Source organism: Stigmatopora argus, chromosome 2, assembly GCF_051989625.1.
Source record: "Stigmatopora argus isolate UIUO_Sarg chromosome 2, RoL_Sarg_1.0, whole genome shotgun sequence".
Lineage (NCBI taxonomy): Eukaryota > Metazoa > Chordata > Actinopteri > Syngnathiformes > Syngnathidae > Stigmatopora > Stigmatopora argus.
This window is the reverse complement of record NC_135388.1, coordinates 3,421,663-3,439,432: the sequence shown is the minus strand read 5'-3', so window position 1 is coordinate 3,439,432 and position 17,770 is coordinate 3,421,663. Positions and strand designations below refer to the sequence as shown.

Here is a 17,770-nt window from a genome sequence, read left to right as displayed (position 1 = left end):
ATGTTTTTTTTTTTACGGGTTAGCGATTGGATTGTAAAATTGTCTCGGGTTTACGCGACCACATTTGTCTGGTGACAAAGTACGTTGAAACGAATATTTAGATCAGGGATGTCGAAATCAATTCCGTCATTGTTGTAGGTTTTCCTCGGGTGCCTCTTATGATTAAAAAAGAAGGACTGCACGCCCTATCTTTGTGTAAATATAAGACGCCTTCAATATATGCAAATGTTATACACAAATATGTCTAGGAATCTATTGTTGAGAATTTAATAATAATTTAAATTGAGGAAATTATAATTCTCTAAACTCTAATCTTTGAATGGACCCCAAAAACAAAACAAATATAATTCAAATATTATGGTTCATCGATTTATAGCACATTTATGATACATCAATCTTTATCCACCTGAATAAAAATATCCCATTGCTCCAAATTTATATATCAAATATGATACGTTTTTGCCTTAGAGGGTTTAAAGTAAGGAAAATGGCAATTTTAGTAATGTGTATTTCCCCAAGACAAACCAACAAACCCATTAGCAAAAAAAAACAGGCACGCAATATTTGTTGAAATGGGCCCCAAAATTTGAGCCCTAAATTTGACAATAACTGAGACTTATCTCACATGCTTTTTCTCAGAGCATGGCGTGTCCATGATCTTAAATTCCCCCCAAAATGCCATTTGTCAATGAAAAGCTACCGTGTAAACATACTCTGAGATCAGTTTTCGGTCAACTCAAAAGCGCCTCCAATCAGCAAGCGTCTGCGTGTAGCAACTTGAAGCCAAATGACCTTTAAAGGATCGCTCGTTTGGGGTAGCCGTAAAATAGATGTGTCCACCCCACCTCCTCAACAAGGAAAAAACAAAAAAACTCTCGTCTAATTTGAGTCATCTGTTTAAATCACAGAGGTCTCGAAGCCAAAGACGACAGATTCATTTCCTGTTTTAAGTTTGCGTGCTTCAGAGCAGGGTTTCCTGGTAGCGCCGTGGCGTGGTCGTGAGTAGAGGAAGTTAGGTCCTGGTGCACAAGGTGGCGGCTTCCCAGAACCGACGAGGTTTTAGGGGCGGTTTCTATGACGACACTGCGATCGAGCTGTTTGTCATCGCTTTCGTCAAGAGGGTTCGCAGATCCAGAACGTGGGCCGAGACCCACGATCACGTGGTTCTGAGGTAGCGACATACATAGCCGCCAAACCGCAAAGTATTCAAGTTTGGGATTTTTTTTTTCTCCCCGTGGCTCCTTTGCATCGCTGTTGATTAAAAGCAGCTCGCAGGCGTTTTGCAAGGGCGATATTAATCTGATCAAGTCTGCTGCAGGAACGCGGGTTGGCGGTCTCCGGGGATCGGCCTCGTTAAACCTATTAGCTCCCAATCGGGACTTGCCGACACTTTCTTTAGCTACAACTCTGTTGTCTCCTGACTGTGTCACGTTTAAGAGATTTGTAGCGGTGTTAGAGCTGATAACGGTCAAAACTTGAGGCGGTTTGAGTGTTTATTTACATTAAAACGGCAGGTTGGAGCGCAAAGCTGAAGTTAAGAATGTGAAAAAGCAGACTAATTGTTTCCAATTGATGGGTGTATTCCGTAGTTCGCTTACATACAATGTATGTTCCCTTAAGACAGTAAATCTAGTCCAATCATTGCTGAATAGGAATTTATTGTTCTTGAAACACCGATATTTTGTGTTTGTAAAATTTGGGTAATTAAGTTGTCGACAGCTTTGTGTACGTAAAGGGTTGTTTATTAAGTGGCTGGATTTGCTGCGAAGTTAATCTCAATGCTAATTAGCTAGATTAACCCTTTGCATGGGTAAAGCCTGATTTGGCGAAAATTAAAACAGTCTTATGACAGGCCTATATAGCAAAAATGCACCAGCTGCCTTAAACGTTTTGAAGTTAGCGGCATGCTCCCTTTAGAAATGAAAACAAAATGTTTAGTCAGTTAGGTGCCGCCTTCTCTCGCCAGCTTGAAGAAACCCCGTTTTTTTTCTCGCAAATAGGCCGTATTTGTCGCAAAAAAATAATGACTGAATGAAGGGTACGGCTTATATGCGCACAAATTAGACTTGACATGCACAAAACTGCACGATGACAAAGACGAAATGCCATAACGCAAGACAATGTGGCCGATACGGTCATTTATTTCAAGATAGAGAGAAGATAAACAGATAAAACGCTAAACAACATTTATTTTGATGTCTGAATAAAATTCAAGAAAAAAACGTAACTTGCATAAAGTGTGAAAAAACTCACTTGTGCCTGCCATAGCTCGCTCAGGGCGTCACCATCTTACCTAGGGCTGAAAACCTGACCACTACTTACTACACTTCCTGGTTGTACTGCTCCCGTGACTTCCTTTTTGAATTTGTCTACGTGCAGGCAACACCATTTAGGAATGTGCAATCCAGCAATCGATTTATACAGTATCTCAGAAATGCCACCTGCGATGATTTTTCTTAAGATTTTCCCTTCAAAGTAACACATTTGTACTCCGTATTAAAACCATGTATATGGAGTTGAAAATTGTGAACCTGGGGGCGGCTTATACGAGAGAAATTGTACAATTCAACGATTTTAAGGCAATTTAAGGGTGCGGCTTATACGCGGAGGCGGCTAATATGCGAAAAAATACGGTATACACCAGGGGTGTCAGACTCGGGTTGGTTCGCGGGCCGCTTTAACGTCAACTTGATTTCACGTGGGCTGGACCATTTTAGATATAATATTTAGATTTTTTTAAATAAATGGATTAAAAGAACTGGATTAAAATCCCGGAATATTCCGTTTTTTATAGATCTAAAACAATGTGGATTTTAGCTTTTTTTACTTGTATTTTTTTAGATTTTACTAAATGATTTTTGAACTAAAAACAGAAAAAAATGGATTAAAAAATGACAGTTATTGATTTAAAAGGGGGAAAATCAAGAAATTTAATATACATCTATACTCGTCATTTTAATTTGATCCTAAAACAGAAAGTCGGCACTCATGATTTACTTTCCCGGGCCACACAAAATGATGCGGGGGGCCAGATTTGGCCCCCCGGTCGCCACTTTGACACCTGTGGTATACACATTATCTCAGAAAGCTACTACTGCTATATTTGGATGGGAAATGGTCTCCACAACATTAAAAAATAATTCAAAAGTAGCAAAAATACCCTTCATGTTATATAAGCAAAATGCTATTGTTTGAGTAGCCAAAGGTTCTACTGTTTTTATTAGCATTGTCCACAAAGAACTTCTATGTGGAAACAAAAGGGTGGAGGTCAGGTGGGGTTGGCATCCAACCAGAGGAGGAGCGGTCAAGACCCGGTCCCTGATTACAGACCGGCCCCCAGTTGAGATAATGCTATCTAGGCCGACAGGTATTTGCTTTCAGCAAGGGCTTGGGTAATAACTGTCACCACAAACACCGTGGAGACCTTTCATCCCGCAGCTCGCCGTTGTCGGCCGGCCGTTTGTGCACACACGGCCCGCTTTTGTCCAATGGGGGGCGGTCTTGTGGGGGGAGGTTATGTCAATGGGCAGGTTTGATTAAATCAAACAGCCGTGACTATCTAAATGGAGGTGGACGCCGTCGGGGCCCCCCGAGGGACTGACGTCGCGCACACTCATTTAGCCGCGGGGCTGATAGCGAACCTTAAAAATAAGTAACGACCAGTCGCACAGGTCGAGCCCAGCGTTGCTAACCGGCGTTTGGACGGGGCGGTTAAACAAACACTGAGTTAAACATCAAACTGCACTGGGTCAAACGCCACCAGCGCCTTTTTAATCACACGGCAATGCTAACGTCTCAGCTAACTGTCCCATCAGAGCTGTAAAAAAGGCACTCACAAAATCTGGGGAATGTCAGACAGCGATTGGACTATTTTATCACACTAAATCTCCAAGACGGCTTCGATCGCTCGCTGGAATTTTTTTAAAATGTATTTCCCCTAAAAGGGCAAAAAAACGTGGTCACCGTGTAGCATTACAGGACAAATAAAAATCAGTGTCTGGATATGTTGAGGCCAAAAATAAAGGCGACTCACTGGGTGAAAGGGAAAAATAGATAATAAATATTTCAAGTTAACCAACTCGAGCGTTTTTTTTTTTTATGCCATTTTGATTGATTGATGTCCGTAATGTACTCGAGCGAGGCTGACGTAACAATCTGGAAACATATGTAGCTTGGTGGTGCTCGGATGGCTGCACCCAGTTTTAGTGTCGCTAAATGGGCGGTTTATTCACAGCGGGCGAGTGTCGGATGACCTTGACGGATGCCATTTCCCATAATACTTGTGTTACACACTTGCAGGAAGAGTTAAGACAAGTAAAAGTCACTTGCTTTTCTTTGAGTACCTCCTTCAAATGCAATGCTTATACAGTGGTTAATTCGTTCCAGGACTGAGCTCATATGTCGATCTTCTCGTAACTCGAACGAACGTTTCCCATTGAAATGAACTAAAAACAAATTCATTCGTTCCAACCCTCTGAAAAAACACCCAAAACAGGATATTGGATTGGAAAAAATGTTTTATTTCTTCTAATTCGCCATCTATTAACAAAGTAACACATAACTAGTATGCTAAAAACATTCAATACCAGTGTGACTTACTGTCTGTCATTTGTCCATTAATCAAACAAAGAAAATGATTGCCACACTGTGCAGTGTCTAACAGAAAACCAGAAGCACAAGTTTCTTTAGTATTTTTGAATTATTTAATTTATTATTATTTTGGGGTTTTCTGCCCTTTCTTACGAACAAAGATAATTCTTTCTCATGCGGATTAATCAACCCAATCAGAAATAGTTCTAGCTTCACCCTCTACAAACCGCAACGAAAATTTATAGAAAATGGAATTATTTCAGCATTTTTTTTCCAGGCTTTGAGGGAAATTCATGTACATCTTATATACATACTGTAATCCCTCGATTATCGCGGTTAATGAACTGCAAAGTAGGGTCACCCCTATTTAAAATAAATAAATAAAAATAAATAAATATAAATAAATAACAATAAATATAAATAAATAACAATAAATATAAATAAATAACAATAAATATAAATAAATAACAATAAATATAAATAAATAAATGAAAATAAATAAATAAATAAAAATAAATAGATTTTTTTTTTTACTTCAGTGCTGAGTCCTAGTAGTGGATTTTCACATTTTTATGAACTTACAAAAAAATAATTAACAAAAAAAATTCCCCCAGAAAGAAACTGCAATGTAGAGTCACCCCTATTTTAAATAATAATAATAATAATTTGTTTTTTTTAACTTCACTGCTGAGTCGTCCTAGTAGTGGATTTTCACATTTTTATGAACTTACAAAAAAAAATTTAATTGACAAAAAAAAAATCCCCCAGAAAGAAACCGCAATGTAGTGAAGCCGCGATATTCGAGGGATTACTGTACTCATGGATTGGAATTTTTGATTTATGGAGTTTACAGTTATTGCTTTTATTTATTTCAAATATCAATAGAAAAAGAGTGGTTTTATAAATATGTGCCCAACGTAACCTAATCTTAACATGTTTCTCAATGATTTAAAAAAAAAATCCTGCCTGGAAACTAACAAAAGATCCTCTAGGAGTGTTTTTTTGTGTGACAGACAGCCTTATCGAAGTTCTGCACACAGCAAGGAAGCTCCTCTCTGTCCCATTGCACTTAAGGCAAGCAGATTAGACTCCAGAGTATTATTAGAACCACCGATTATCCCCTTACCTGATCCGACTAATTCTTATTGGAGGATCGGGTTCCAATTATTGGGCACAAAAGTGAAAAAAATACTTATGGTATTATTCCCCATCTCAGTGGTTAAGATGATTTATTCTTCCAAGTTCATCCAGGATTCGTCGTAGTACTAGGTAACGGTAAATAAAGGAATACTGAGAACCAGACATCTCTGTGGTTTGTGACCACATAGATGTTAGGTGATGCTAGTCCTTAACGGCTCACTCAATGTTTGGCTCAATTTTGTTGCCAAGCCCCCTCGACCCGCCGTCTCCGTCAGCTGTCCCCGCATGAACCGAGGCCGACACAGACCTGTTGGTTTTGGCTAGCTGGTGTGTGGTCTGACGTGCATGCGGGTGCACGTTTGTTGCACAGTTAACACTCCCACGGTGTTGGCAAGAGTGCCAAGGTCGAGCTTAACTGACATCTTGTCAACAGCAATGTTCTGACGCTTCCACAGTCACAATAATAACAATAATAGCCTCTGAACTATTTTTACTTTTTTTAGGCAACTTAACATGCCCACCATTATTTGCTAAATAGGGTTGTCTTATAGTTCGAGCTTGGCGATAAAATGATCATGACAATTATCGTGAAATACCTTTTGTCAACGATGAAATTTAAAACTTTTGATAATTTTAAACTGTGATTACACCACCCGACCACCACACAGAACGGGGGCGCTGTTATGAAATGAACGCTAGTTCCAGACCAACGATCAGAAGAAGAAAAGTCTGACGAGGAAACGTGTTTTTAATGTGTTAGCAATAGAGGCTAACACGGAGCATGAATGCAAAAGGAAAATAACACAATCGGTTATGAGATGCAGGACAACACCAAGCTGACCCACTAAAAGATCCAAGTGAATTATCCCTGGCGTTTTCTTTATTTGAAAATAAATAAATAACATTTAATGCCTTGTAAATACCTGTGCGCAAAGAGCAATCTTATTGAAAATGTCCTCAATCCACTGTCTTCATTTGAGGACAGCCTGTACTATTTTTCTTACTTCATTTTAAGATGTTTTCCCATTGTATGCAAATAGTCTGAAAACATTGCAAAAATGTAAAGTTTCAAATTCGAAACAAAAAAGATGTGATTGTGATCGATATGGACTGATCTTTTTTTTGCGTGATAACAATATTTGTCATACCGCCCATCTCTACTTGTAATATTTCAAAACAAAAACTCATGTTTTTGCTCAAGAAATGTTAATTTACCCTTGTTTTCTATCTCCACAGTTCCCAGGGACATGAAACTCACTCCCCATCAAGCTCCTCTGTATGTAAGTATCGCAGTTGACCTTGCAAAAGTGTTTTTGCCAATCTAAACAACCATCTGCTTTGCGTTTCTGCGTCATGTCTCAGGTGTGCCGGCCGTTTAAAGGCCAAGCTTTTACGATGATGCATACTGTCCTGAGTTTTGTCAGTCCTAAAGGTTGCCTGACTATTTTAGTGACTGTGTGTTTTGTATGTTGCAAGCCGTAATGTCACCACCAAAGTGGTAAACTGAGATGTAATTGCATACCAGACCATAGCGCCATAGGGTATTTATAGGTTTTATATATACATTAGGTTTTATATGACATTTGTAAAGAAATGTATGGTGGTTTTCAGATCCAAAATGCATTTGCGATTGATAGAAATGGTTAAAACTGTTTCATAGGTATTGCATGGATGCAGATAACCAATCTTATCAGATCCAGTTGCTCTCGGCGACCACAAAACAGCAACAGTTTGTGGCCCGGAGATGTTGTGACTCAACTGCAAAAGGGGGAAAGGCATTTCTAGAGCTATGTTAAACACTTTGTTCTATGATTCACTCACTCAATGCCAACTGAAGAAAAGGAAATACCATGGGGTATAAAATGCAGTCACCACGAAACCAAACCAAACTTAGTTGCAATAACGGCACTGACGTGTGCGGAATTTGAGGGTTCAACTTAGTTTTTTTTTTGACAGGTAACAGCTCAGTTTGGAGACAAACCTTTTTTCATGGTGGAAGCTTGGGTTGTCTGTTACCTAATATGCGGTTAGCCCCCCCCTGGTTCTGGAACCGACTGGAGCCAAATTCCCACCTTTCCACGTTAGTTGCCCAATTATCGTAGTCAACCGCATCCAGGCGGCTAATTTTAGAATTGAAGCGCCCTGCAGTTGCTGGAGTGTTTAGGGGCATTCGCACTCGGCAGGCTGGAGAAGGCACACGGGGGAAATGAGATAAGTCCGGGGACAAGAGTTGCACACTTGACAACGTTATCTCCAGTTTACAGTGGAGCTCTGATTTCATGCCCAACCAGTCAGGTTCATTGCCTCATTAGGCATTTTCACTGAAGTTCTTATCCAGGGTTTATCATACAGCCCCGGAGCCCCAGGAAGTCAAACAAAGTGAAGAAAAACAGTATAATAATGGTAATAATAATTATTTTGACGTCTCTGAATGAAATTCAAGAAAAAACGTATCTTGCACAAAACGTGAAAAAATTGTCTTACTTGTGCGCGCCATTGCTCGCTCGGGGCGCCGCCATCCTACCTAGGACTGACAAACCTGACCACTACTTACTACACTTCCTGGTTGTACTGCTCCCGTGACTTCCTTTTTGAATATGTCTACGTGCAGGCAACACCATTTAGGAATGTGAAATCCAGCAATCGATTTATACAGAATCTCAGAAATACCATGTGCAATGATTTTTCTTAAGATTTTCCCTTCAAAGTAACACATTTGTACTCCTTATTAAAACCATGAATATGGAGATGAAAATTGTCAACCAGGGGGCGGCTTATACGAGAGAAATGGCAAAATTAGACGATTTTAAGGCAATTTTAGGGTGCGGCTTATACGCGGAGGCGGCTTATATGTGAGAAAATACAGTATTTATAGGTGAAGGGTTAGGGAGTTACCATATAGCATGATTAAGAGTCCAAATATTCCCCTGAATAGGAGTGTGAGCTTGAATGATTGACTACTCGTGCTTCAGCACCCCTCCTTGAGACGATAAGCGATACGGATAATGTACAAATGAATATTTTGAACTCTTGTATGTTTTTGTGGTCCAAAAGTGCAATAGAATACAAATAGTAGGACAGGGATTTTGTGCATGTTAGATCTTCATTCTATATTAAAGAGCCTCATTATTTTTCACTTTTAAGATAAATAGCCTTATATTTTTCATTTCAAATCAACAAAACAGGAAATATGCGTGCTGGCAAACTATACAAGAAAAGCCAAAAGAAAATCTGTGCAAAAACTTTGTCACATTTGTTGGAATTAATTCACATGCATTAAACCCCTAATCTTACCTGCTACCAACTTGAGCTCTCTTGGACACGTACACACACCCTAGAATTGATCCCTAAAAAGCTCTTTTCCACCAAAAAGGATGGTTTAATGTTGTGCTCTTAACAAAGCCCTCAAGACTCTAGTGGTATAATTGCATCTACCAAATTGCTTAATGAAACAGGAAAGGAAAGCAGATTTTTAAAACCTTTCAGAAGGTGCCACTGATGCCAAAAATGTGATATACAGGGATTTCAGGGGGACTTTTAAATTCCTATCCTCAATTTTTTTTTACTGGATCCATTTGGTTTAATTGAACTTCGCTCCACTTCCTTTTTTGCCTCATATGAATCGTGACAGCCACTTGATATTCCGAGCATCCCCTTTCTCACGCATTTGTATAAATGTAGTCATCGCAGACGGATCGATAGCCACTTTACCGCAGAACGTCTGTTTTTCACAAGTCGCCCACTCGTAATGTCGTTGGCGATGAGCGGATATTAATTTGCATCCAAAACAAGCAGCGGGAAAATATTGTTTTGCTGCCGTCAGGAATCATTTGAGAAACGACTTTGCTAAATGGACTCGCCTATCGCCGGTTCCTTGTGAATGCGGGGGATCTTATTTGGACCCTTAATATGTTTTCATTCTGGCATGGAGTGCAGAGTCACAAATCCGGGGAGGTGGCAATCTGCTCAGTAGTGCCTGAACCTCCTAATTTCCAATCTGGGCCTGAGATAAGAGATGAGATTTTAATAGACACAATGTCATGCCTGCTGGTCTTCACCTATCTACAGCTCATTTAGCGCACTTACTACTTGGCCCTGCGTGTTGAGCCCAAAAGACTTCCCTTGCATAGCAATAGTCTGCCGCTTGCTGTTTGGATGTTTGGGCGACTGCCAGACTGCGTGTTTGACACAGTACGATAACCATCTGTACTGCTCATACCTGTCAACTTGTGCGTTTTTCCCGTATTTTAGACGTTTTTTTGATCATTTTAAATTTGGCTATGCCGTATAAGAACTTTTGTACGGTAATTTTTTGTTGTTGTTGTAAAAACGGTCTCGTTTTAACCATTTCGGCTCTAATCCGTATCGTCTCGGGCACTGGTAGCCAATGAAAACGGCATCGTCGTTTGCTAATGTTGTCATGCTTTAAGAATGATATGCGCATGCACCTTTTCACGATGTAAATATAGCGCGTCAGTAAGCAATGTACCCAGAGTGTCATGCTGTCAGCGTCATACAGCGACATCTACAGAATTTGAATTTAGTGCATACAAAAGGCGCACCGACTGATTGGGTACCCCGTCCACCTTGGGAATTTTTTTTAGACTTTTAAGTGCGCCCTATGTAAATAAATGTGTATGGTGTACTATCGATTAGTAAGGGGGAATTGGCATCATTATTAAGGGGGGGGGCAATTGGCCGAGGTTGACAGGTATGACTACTGATCATGTATAATAACTGCTAGACCACATGTGTCAAAGTGGCGGCCTGGGGGCCAAATCTGGCCCGCCGCATCATTTTGTGTGGCCCGGGAAAGTAAATCATGAGTGCTGACTTTCTGTTTTAGGATCAAATTAAAATGAAGAGTATAAATGTATATTAAATTTCCTGATTTTTCCCCCCTTTTAAATCAATAATTGTAATTTGTTTATCCATTTTTTCTGTGTTTTTAGTTCAAAAATCATTTTGTAAAATCTAAAAATATATAAAAAAAACTACAATAAACATTGTTTTAGATCTATAAAAATCTGAATATTCAGGTCTTTTAATCAATTTATTTAAAAAAAATCTAAATATTATATCTAAAATGGTCCAGCCCACGTGAAATTAAGTTGACGTTAAAGCGGCCCGCTCATTATCAGGTTTTGTCGACACTCAACTTAGTAGACCTCACTTACAAAGTTCACCTTTACTTTCTATGGAAGGTGTTTATGGCTGTTTTGTCCTGAATGGAAGGAGTTGTCTGTCCAAATTTGCCACAAATTAACTAAAATCCGCCACATCCAGCAAGTTTATCATATTTTTCTGACATATAAGTCGCACTGGAGTATTGGGTTGCACGAGCCAGAAAAGGATAAAAAATGGTTTACTAGGGTATACAACATTATATGTTAACGCTATAGTAAAATAGGCAACAATCGTCAAAGCAAGCAATTGTTAATGTTACATTAATAGATTTTTTTTGTCTAACTATAGCTTTAAAAATCACAACATAAGACTTTAACTGCACGTCAATATAACTCACACACCCAGTCAAACCATGAAAACAAGTGCGACATACAGGCCGGAAAATACGGTAATTACTGATCTTAAATTTCTGCCTGTGCAACTGTGAGATGATCTGTAGCATCTTTTCTCTTCTTATTTCCTTCTCGTTCTCCGGTTCATATTTTGCGTCACCAAACAACGCTGTCTTACTTCCCACACTTTAAATGGGCCGGCCGACTAATTACAAGTTTAAAAACATGTGATAATTAGAGGACACACCTCGGTCAAACATGTCAAATTATTTTCAATGTGTTTTGAACTTTTCCAACTTTAACTCAAAAGTAATGACTGATTTTCATTCTCTAACGTTCTTACCATTTTTAATTACACTTATCAGACTCATCTAACGCAGGGTTATCTTTTACGAGCCAAAATTTGGAGCATGTACGTGGTCTTGCTTGCAAGCCCAGTTCTTGAAATGAGAACCGAGTCTAGCACACTAAACGAGAGGAGGAAGCACCTTTGACCCCGTCGGTCCAAGCGATTTCTGCACCACATCGAACTTAGTAGGCGACAAGACCGCAACGAGATGAAGTGTCCCATAATCCCTCGGCTGTGTCAATCAAGCTCCAGTTCCCCCATTGGAAAGAAGCTAAAGGCAAACAATCGAGCCCTTTGAGATGCCATCCCTCCTGCTCGCCATGTAGTGGCGTGACATCACTTCATTCCAAAAGATTCTCGGACGCACAATTCGGTCGATTGTGGCTTTTCAAAAACAAGTGTGTGTCCGCTTGTGTGTGTTTCTACATTGTATTCACAAGTGACCAACAGTAGTGTCAGAAAGTGACAACGCCGTGACAATAGACCCTCTACAGAGGCTAATAATTCATCATTGAGCCGAGCCGTGTCTCCAAGAAACAAAAACAATGAAGGAACACGCAATGGTGAAAAGTTTTTACAAGATTGTACGTTAATGTCATTGTAAAATAATATCTATATATCTGTCCATATGTGCAGGGCCGCTGCATGATCACTGTGCAGCTTACTGACGATGAGCTGGCCATGGAGGGGGTGGGTGCGGCGGCCGCCGCCTGCAACTACTTCCTGCTGTTCGCCGGTAGCACACAGAGGCACCTGAGCAGCACTTTGAGGAGCGGCCATGACACCCTGCAGGCACTCTGTCCCGGTAAGAGGAGTGTCCAAATGTTCATGGCCCAAACAGCACACTGGCACGCACGCCACTGCAAACAACTACAACTAGTACTACTACTAGTACCACTACTACTAGTACTACTAGCACTACTAGTAGTACTGCTACTAGTACTGCTACTAGTACTGCTACTAGTACTGCTACTAGTACTGCTACTAGTACTGCTACTAGTACTGCTACTAGTACTGCTACTAGTACTGCTACTAGTACTGCTACTAGTACTGCTACTAGTAATGCTACTAGTACTACTACTACTATGAGTACTAGTTCTACTACTACTACTACTATGAGCACTAGTTCTTCTATTACTACTAATACTATGAGTACTAGTTCTACTACTACTACTACTATGAGTACTAGTTCTATTACTACTACTACTATGAGTACTAGTACAACTACTACTACTGAGTACTAGTTGTACTACTATGAGTACTGGTTCTACTACTACTACTGAGTACTAGTTGTACTAATATGAGTACTAGTTCTACTACTACTACTATGAGTACTAGTTCTACTACTACTACTATGAGTACTAGTTCTACTACTAGTATGACTACTAGTACTACTACTCCTACCTGTAACCCGGCAGCCACTTATTACTTTTGGAAAAGATTAATTATCATTTTTTTTACGCATGTTGTGACATGATTCTTGTAACCGAATCATAATCTTTTTTTTTTTTTAAAGTAATAGTCCCTGCAATTGACTGTTGAATAGTTCTGTATGTACCCTGAACAACCTTTTTGTTTGGGATAAATGACCGTGAAAACCCTGAATCAGTTACTTTAAAACATGCCACTTCAGTAAAATAAAATGGTGACAGTTTGACTCTGCAAAAGAGTTTGATTCAGTTGATACTTTTTTTTTTTCTATGCCCGAATTTTTTTTTTTTATACATTAGTGGCCTGTGTGTTACACATGAGCATCTGCTAGTTTGTTTGTATGCCCATCTGTTCACCGGATTGGCCAAAATAGGCTCCAGATAGGTTTGATTATAGAAAAAGCTGTCATTTTCTTGCTCTCTCCTCTCTTACCAAGATATAGTAAATGCTTCGCAAAATATAGTAAATCCTTTCCTGCTCTCTTAATTATGAACAAATTAATGGTGCATATATCACGTCTTATTAAGGAACATAGAATCATATTTACAGAAACACACAGATAATATATAGGAGGAAGTCTGTCTGGACATATTATGGCAGGGGAAGAGAGAGAAGACGGAATAAATGATTTATCTGCTTCCCCCAAATCATTCTCCATTTTAAACAAACGTGCTTGTTTCATTCGGTGGTCTGGTGGGATCAGATCTGACGACGTGTTCGCTTTTGCTCTCTTGACATTTACAGTGCAAAGGGTTGATAGAATGACACTAAAAAGTAGGCGGGGCAATGCCAGAATACCGCCTTTTTCATGTTTTAAAAAAAGGGCACGTCATTGACAAGACAAAAGAGTAATATTTAAAAAAATTGTGAGAACCATTTTTTGTTACTCATATATTGAGCTTAAATGATAAACAATGGATATAATAATAATTTCTTTCCTACCCCACGTAGCTCATGGCTGTTGCGAAGAGGTTTTGGTCACGCTCTGTGCTGTCACCCGTGGTGACACCGACACCCCCGAGGAGCCCACGACGTTCTCGTCTCACGTTACTCCTTTAGCGGAGCAACGCTTCACCTTCTTGCAAGACTTTCCTTTCGACATGGCTCAGTTTCTGGTGAGCCTCCAAACAAACCAGGAGCCAACTTTGGTATCGAGGTGATGCATTAACATGGTACCTTTGACCAACCAGGTCAGCACCGTGGGCCGCACCGACGGCCTGGAGGGGGCGCCGCTCCTGGACGAGTGCCACGTCCCCCTGATGGAGTGCGAGCGTCTGGATGAGAGTCTGGCCTCGGCCCTCCACCACATCCCCCTGCCGCCGGGATGGAATTTATTGGGGAACCAATGTTCTGAAAGTGCAGGTCAGTCTTGTGGTATTTACTGAAATAACTCATTATTTACAACAAGGTAAAACATGTTTGTTATAAAAAAAGATGGGAAATATGCCATGTAGAAGATTTAAGTGGTGATATTGCTACTATTTTTTTCTCGAATTCTCACCGAGTGGAAGGACACCTGAGCAAGTTAGGAAAAAAATGATTCAAAGAATCAAATTACTGTAGTTACTCGCATATAAGCCGTATGCCACATTCTGTATTTTGAAATAAATTACCTTATCCGCCGCATTCGCTTGCGTCGTGACGTCACGGTACCATTGTGTCTTGATGTCACGGCGCCATTTTGTGTTGGTGTCATCATGCCATTGCGGCGTCAAGATGCAGTTTCGTGCATGTCGTGTTTTTTATGCGCATATAAGCCGTACCCTCGATTCAGTCATTTTTTGGTGTCCCGACAAAAGCGGCTTATATGTGAGTAAATACATTACATTTTGTTTCATGACCAATTGCGCAAACAATAAGACCAGCTCCAAGCAGTCTGCAAAATAAATGTGAGAGCAGTTGGTCGATGGATGCCGCCATGAAGCAAAGCGCCCAAATGTGGGCGGACTGCAGTTAGGAGGCTCTCGAAGGAAAACCGTCAGCAAAACAAAGCACGTTGATGATCGCTAATCAAATGAAGATGTCTCCCTCTGCCCGCCACAAAGTCTGATGGAAACGAGCACATTTGGATCACAGAAGTCTTGCCAAGAGACAAAGAGACAGACAAAATAAACTTGTGCAACAACTTAGGGAGTGGTTGCAGTGCTGCTTTGAAAGACGTTGAAAATCTTAACATTTTCCCGAATTCAAGTTGTATTACCAGCAAGGGACTTGGCGTAGATACAGTTTAATCCAGAAAAAAAGCACTCATACTTCCTGCCCTTCACGTAATATGTAAATACAGTTATTTTTAATAGTCTACGAACTTGACTTGTGTTCAACCCTCCCTTTGTCTTGTAGATTTGCACCCTCGGGAGACCCTGCTGCATTTCTCGGCCCGTCAAGGCCTGGTCCGGGTGACGCGCTTCCTGCTGCAGCAGCCGGGGGCGAAGGACGCAATACGGATGCCAAACAAGGAGGGTCAAACGCCTGCCGCCATCGCAGAACTCCGGGGTCACGCCAGCCTCCAGCAGCTCCTTGCACAGTGAGTCCCGCTCAGCTGACAGACTCTTACTTGCTGTTCTCAACGTGCCGCGTTCCTAAATACAACTCTTAATATCCTCTTCTAACCCACTTTCAATTTCATATTTCGACTCATCGCACGGTAATGACGACGAGTCTCAACTACTTGTTTTCCATTGCATCGTACATACGGAATCCTTACTTTTAATCGATTTCAGCTAAAAAATGTTCGTGTACAATTTCAATACCTTTGTATTTGTGAGTTTTAATATGTTATTTTTCAATAATTTGACAAGATTCTGTCATTTAATTAGTGTGATGGTGGGACTTTAAACTCTTAAGAGAAATCCGGAACGGTTCCTCCAATATTTTTCCATTTCGAAACCATAGCAATGGAAAACTATTTTCCTGCACAAAAGCCCGGGTTACGACTTCTCTGTCTAATGGGGTGGTACACTTATACAACCACAACACAGACACACACAGAAACAAAACACGCAATGGAGACCTTCGTACAAAATGAACTGGTGACGGGATGGCATGTGTTCGCCCCACAAAGACTCCCTCAAATGGACATGCTAATAAGGGCAGATTAGCTTTATTGCGCGATATGAAACCGCTCTCTGCTAAATGGACTGAGATATGACTTAAAGTGGAGAGAGACCAACCTCCTTTCTGGCCATAAATCTCCCAGCTCTGCCGCAGGACACACTGGAATTGAGTCCTCATGCTACGTGGGGGACAGCCAACGGCTATTACACGCCGCTCGAGCACACGCCCCCCGCTAATCACGAGTAATGACATTTTCCACATGAGGAGTGAAGTCACTGTTGACTTCGAGAGCTCGGAGGAGTCCACCCAGAGTTGCGCAAACGTTGCCGTCTGGCTGCCCCGTGTCGGCTATTCATTCACACGAAAACATCTAAAGGGGAACCACTGATAAGTAACTGAACCGAAAGAATGCGGGGAAAGTATCGCGTTTATGGGTCAATGTTCAACCCTTTGGCTTCCCTATGCCGCTTACGAAAAATCGCGTTTTACATTTAATACATGTGGGATTTTCTGATGCTGTAGAGACCATTTTCCATCCAATAATACTGATATAGTGGTACCTCGAGATACGAGGTTAATTCGTTCCGGGACTGAGCTCGTATGTCAATTTACTCGTAACTCAAATGAACGTTTCCCATAGAAATGAACTAAAAACAAATTAATTCGTTCCAACCCTCTGAAAAAACACCCAAAACAGGATATTGTAACAAATAACTAGTGGTTTAATAGTACTAAAATGTGTTTAATAGTACTAAAATTAGACGGAGACACTTTTTGCACAGTAACGCGCTCGTAACATAACAAAGAAATTTAGATGAACTTGGATTACGATGCAGACACTCAAAAATAGTTTAATCTAACCTTACACTAAATTAAATTCTAATTTTGTTTTAAATTTTGACACCTTCCTTCTCCCGGGTTGGCTCTATTTGCCCCGCCTCCACCCTGACTTTCAGATGCAACCTATCGAGGGTTGTTTGCGTTTGTCTTCCCTTCAAAATATTCCCAAAATGATGCACACAAATGTCCTCACAATAGGAAACGCACGACCACTTGCCAATGAGAAGTAGTATAGACTCCTCGTATTAGCGTTCGCTCCGCCATTCGCATTGACTAACGGGGAAAAACACTGAAAAAATTGAAAACTTTTTCGTGTTTAAAAGCCCAAAAACGTCCAGTACAATGTTTGTCCGCACTCGGCTTTCATTTACATTTGAACAGCTGTTTTGCAGAGTGAAGACAAATTCACGCAAATATTGCCCTTTTAATTGCTGTCCTGTCATGGCATGACCTCCCGTCTTCTAAGTGGCTCAAAATAGACTTGTCAACAACCACAATGGCTTTCTTTTCTCTCACTGTAAATGGATTAAGGCAGCAAATGAAAGGGGGTGTGGATCAGCTGACATCACTGTTAAAACTCTGTGTCCTCCGCGAACCAATCGGAGCCCAGCTCCTTTCTTCGGGGATGAGCTAACTGTTTATTCCGCGGCAGGGCCGAGGCAGACGGCGACATTGACGAAGGACCCCGCCGCGTCCAACCGGGGCCCACGGACGCCCGCGTTGTTTGCCGCGAACCCGGTTTGCACACCCTGACGCAAAGCGTGTACCCGGGCCGCGACCTGCCGAGCCTTAGCCAGAGTGTGGATCATCTTCTGCATCTTACCAGCCATCTCCACGCCAAGGTGAG

At 40.9% G+C, this 17,770-nt stretch overlaps 1 protein-coding gene across 8 annotated transcripts in view; it reads left to right on the top strand.

Moving 5' to 3' along the window:
- The window catches only part of LOC144089059 (uncharacterized), a 90,915-nt gene that overhangs the window by 6,234 nt on the left and 66,911 nt on the right, over positions 1-17,770 (top strand). For all 8 annotated transcript variants that reach the window (XM_077619943.1, XM_077619889.1, XM_077619900.1 and 5 more), the window contains exons 2-7: positions 6,967-7,010; positions 12,235-12,403; positions 13,981-14,144; positions 14,220-14,391; positions 15,370-15,553; positions 17,576-17,765. In XM_077619943.1, the coding sequence (XP_077476069.1) occupies positions 6,967-7,010; positions 12,235-12,403; positions 13,981-14,144; positions 14,220-14,391; positions 15,370-15,553; positions 17,576-17,765 (923 nt within the window). The remainder of the gene's footprint in view (positions 1-6,966; positions 7,011-12,234; positions 12,404-13,980; positions 14,145-14,219; positions 14,392-15,369; positions 15,554-17,575; positions 17,766-17,770) is intronic.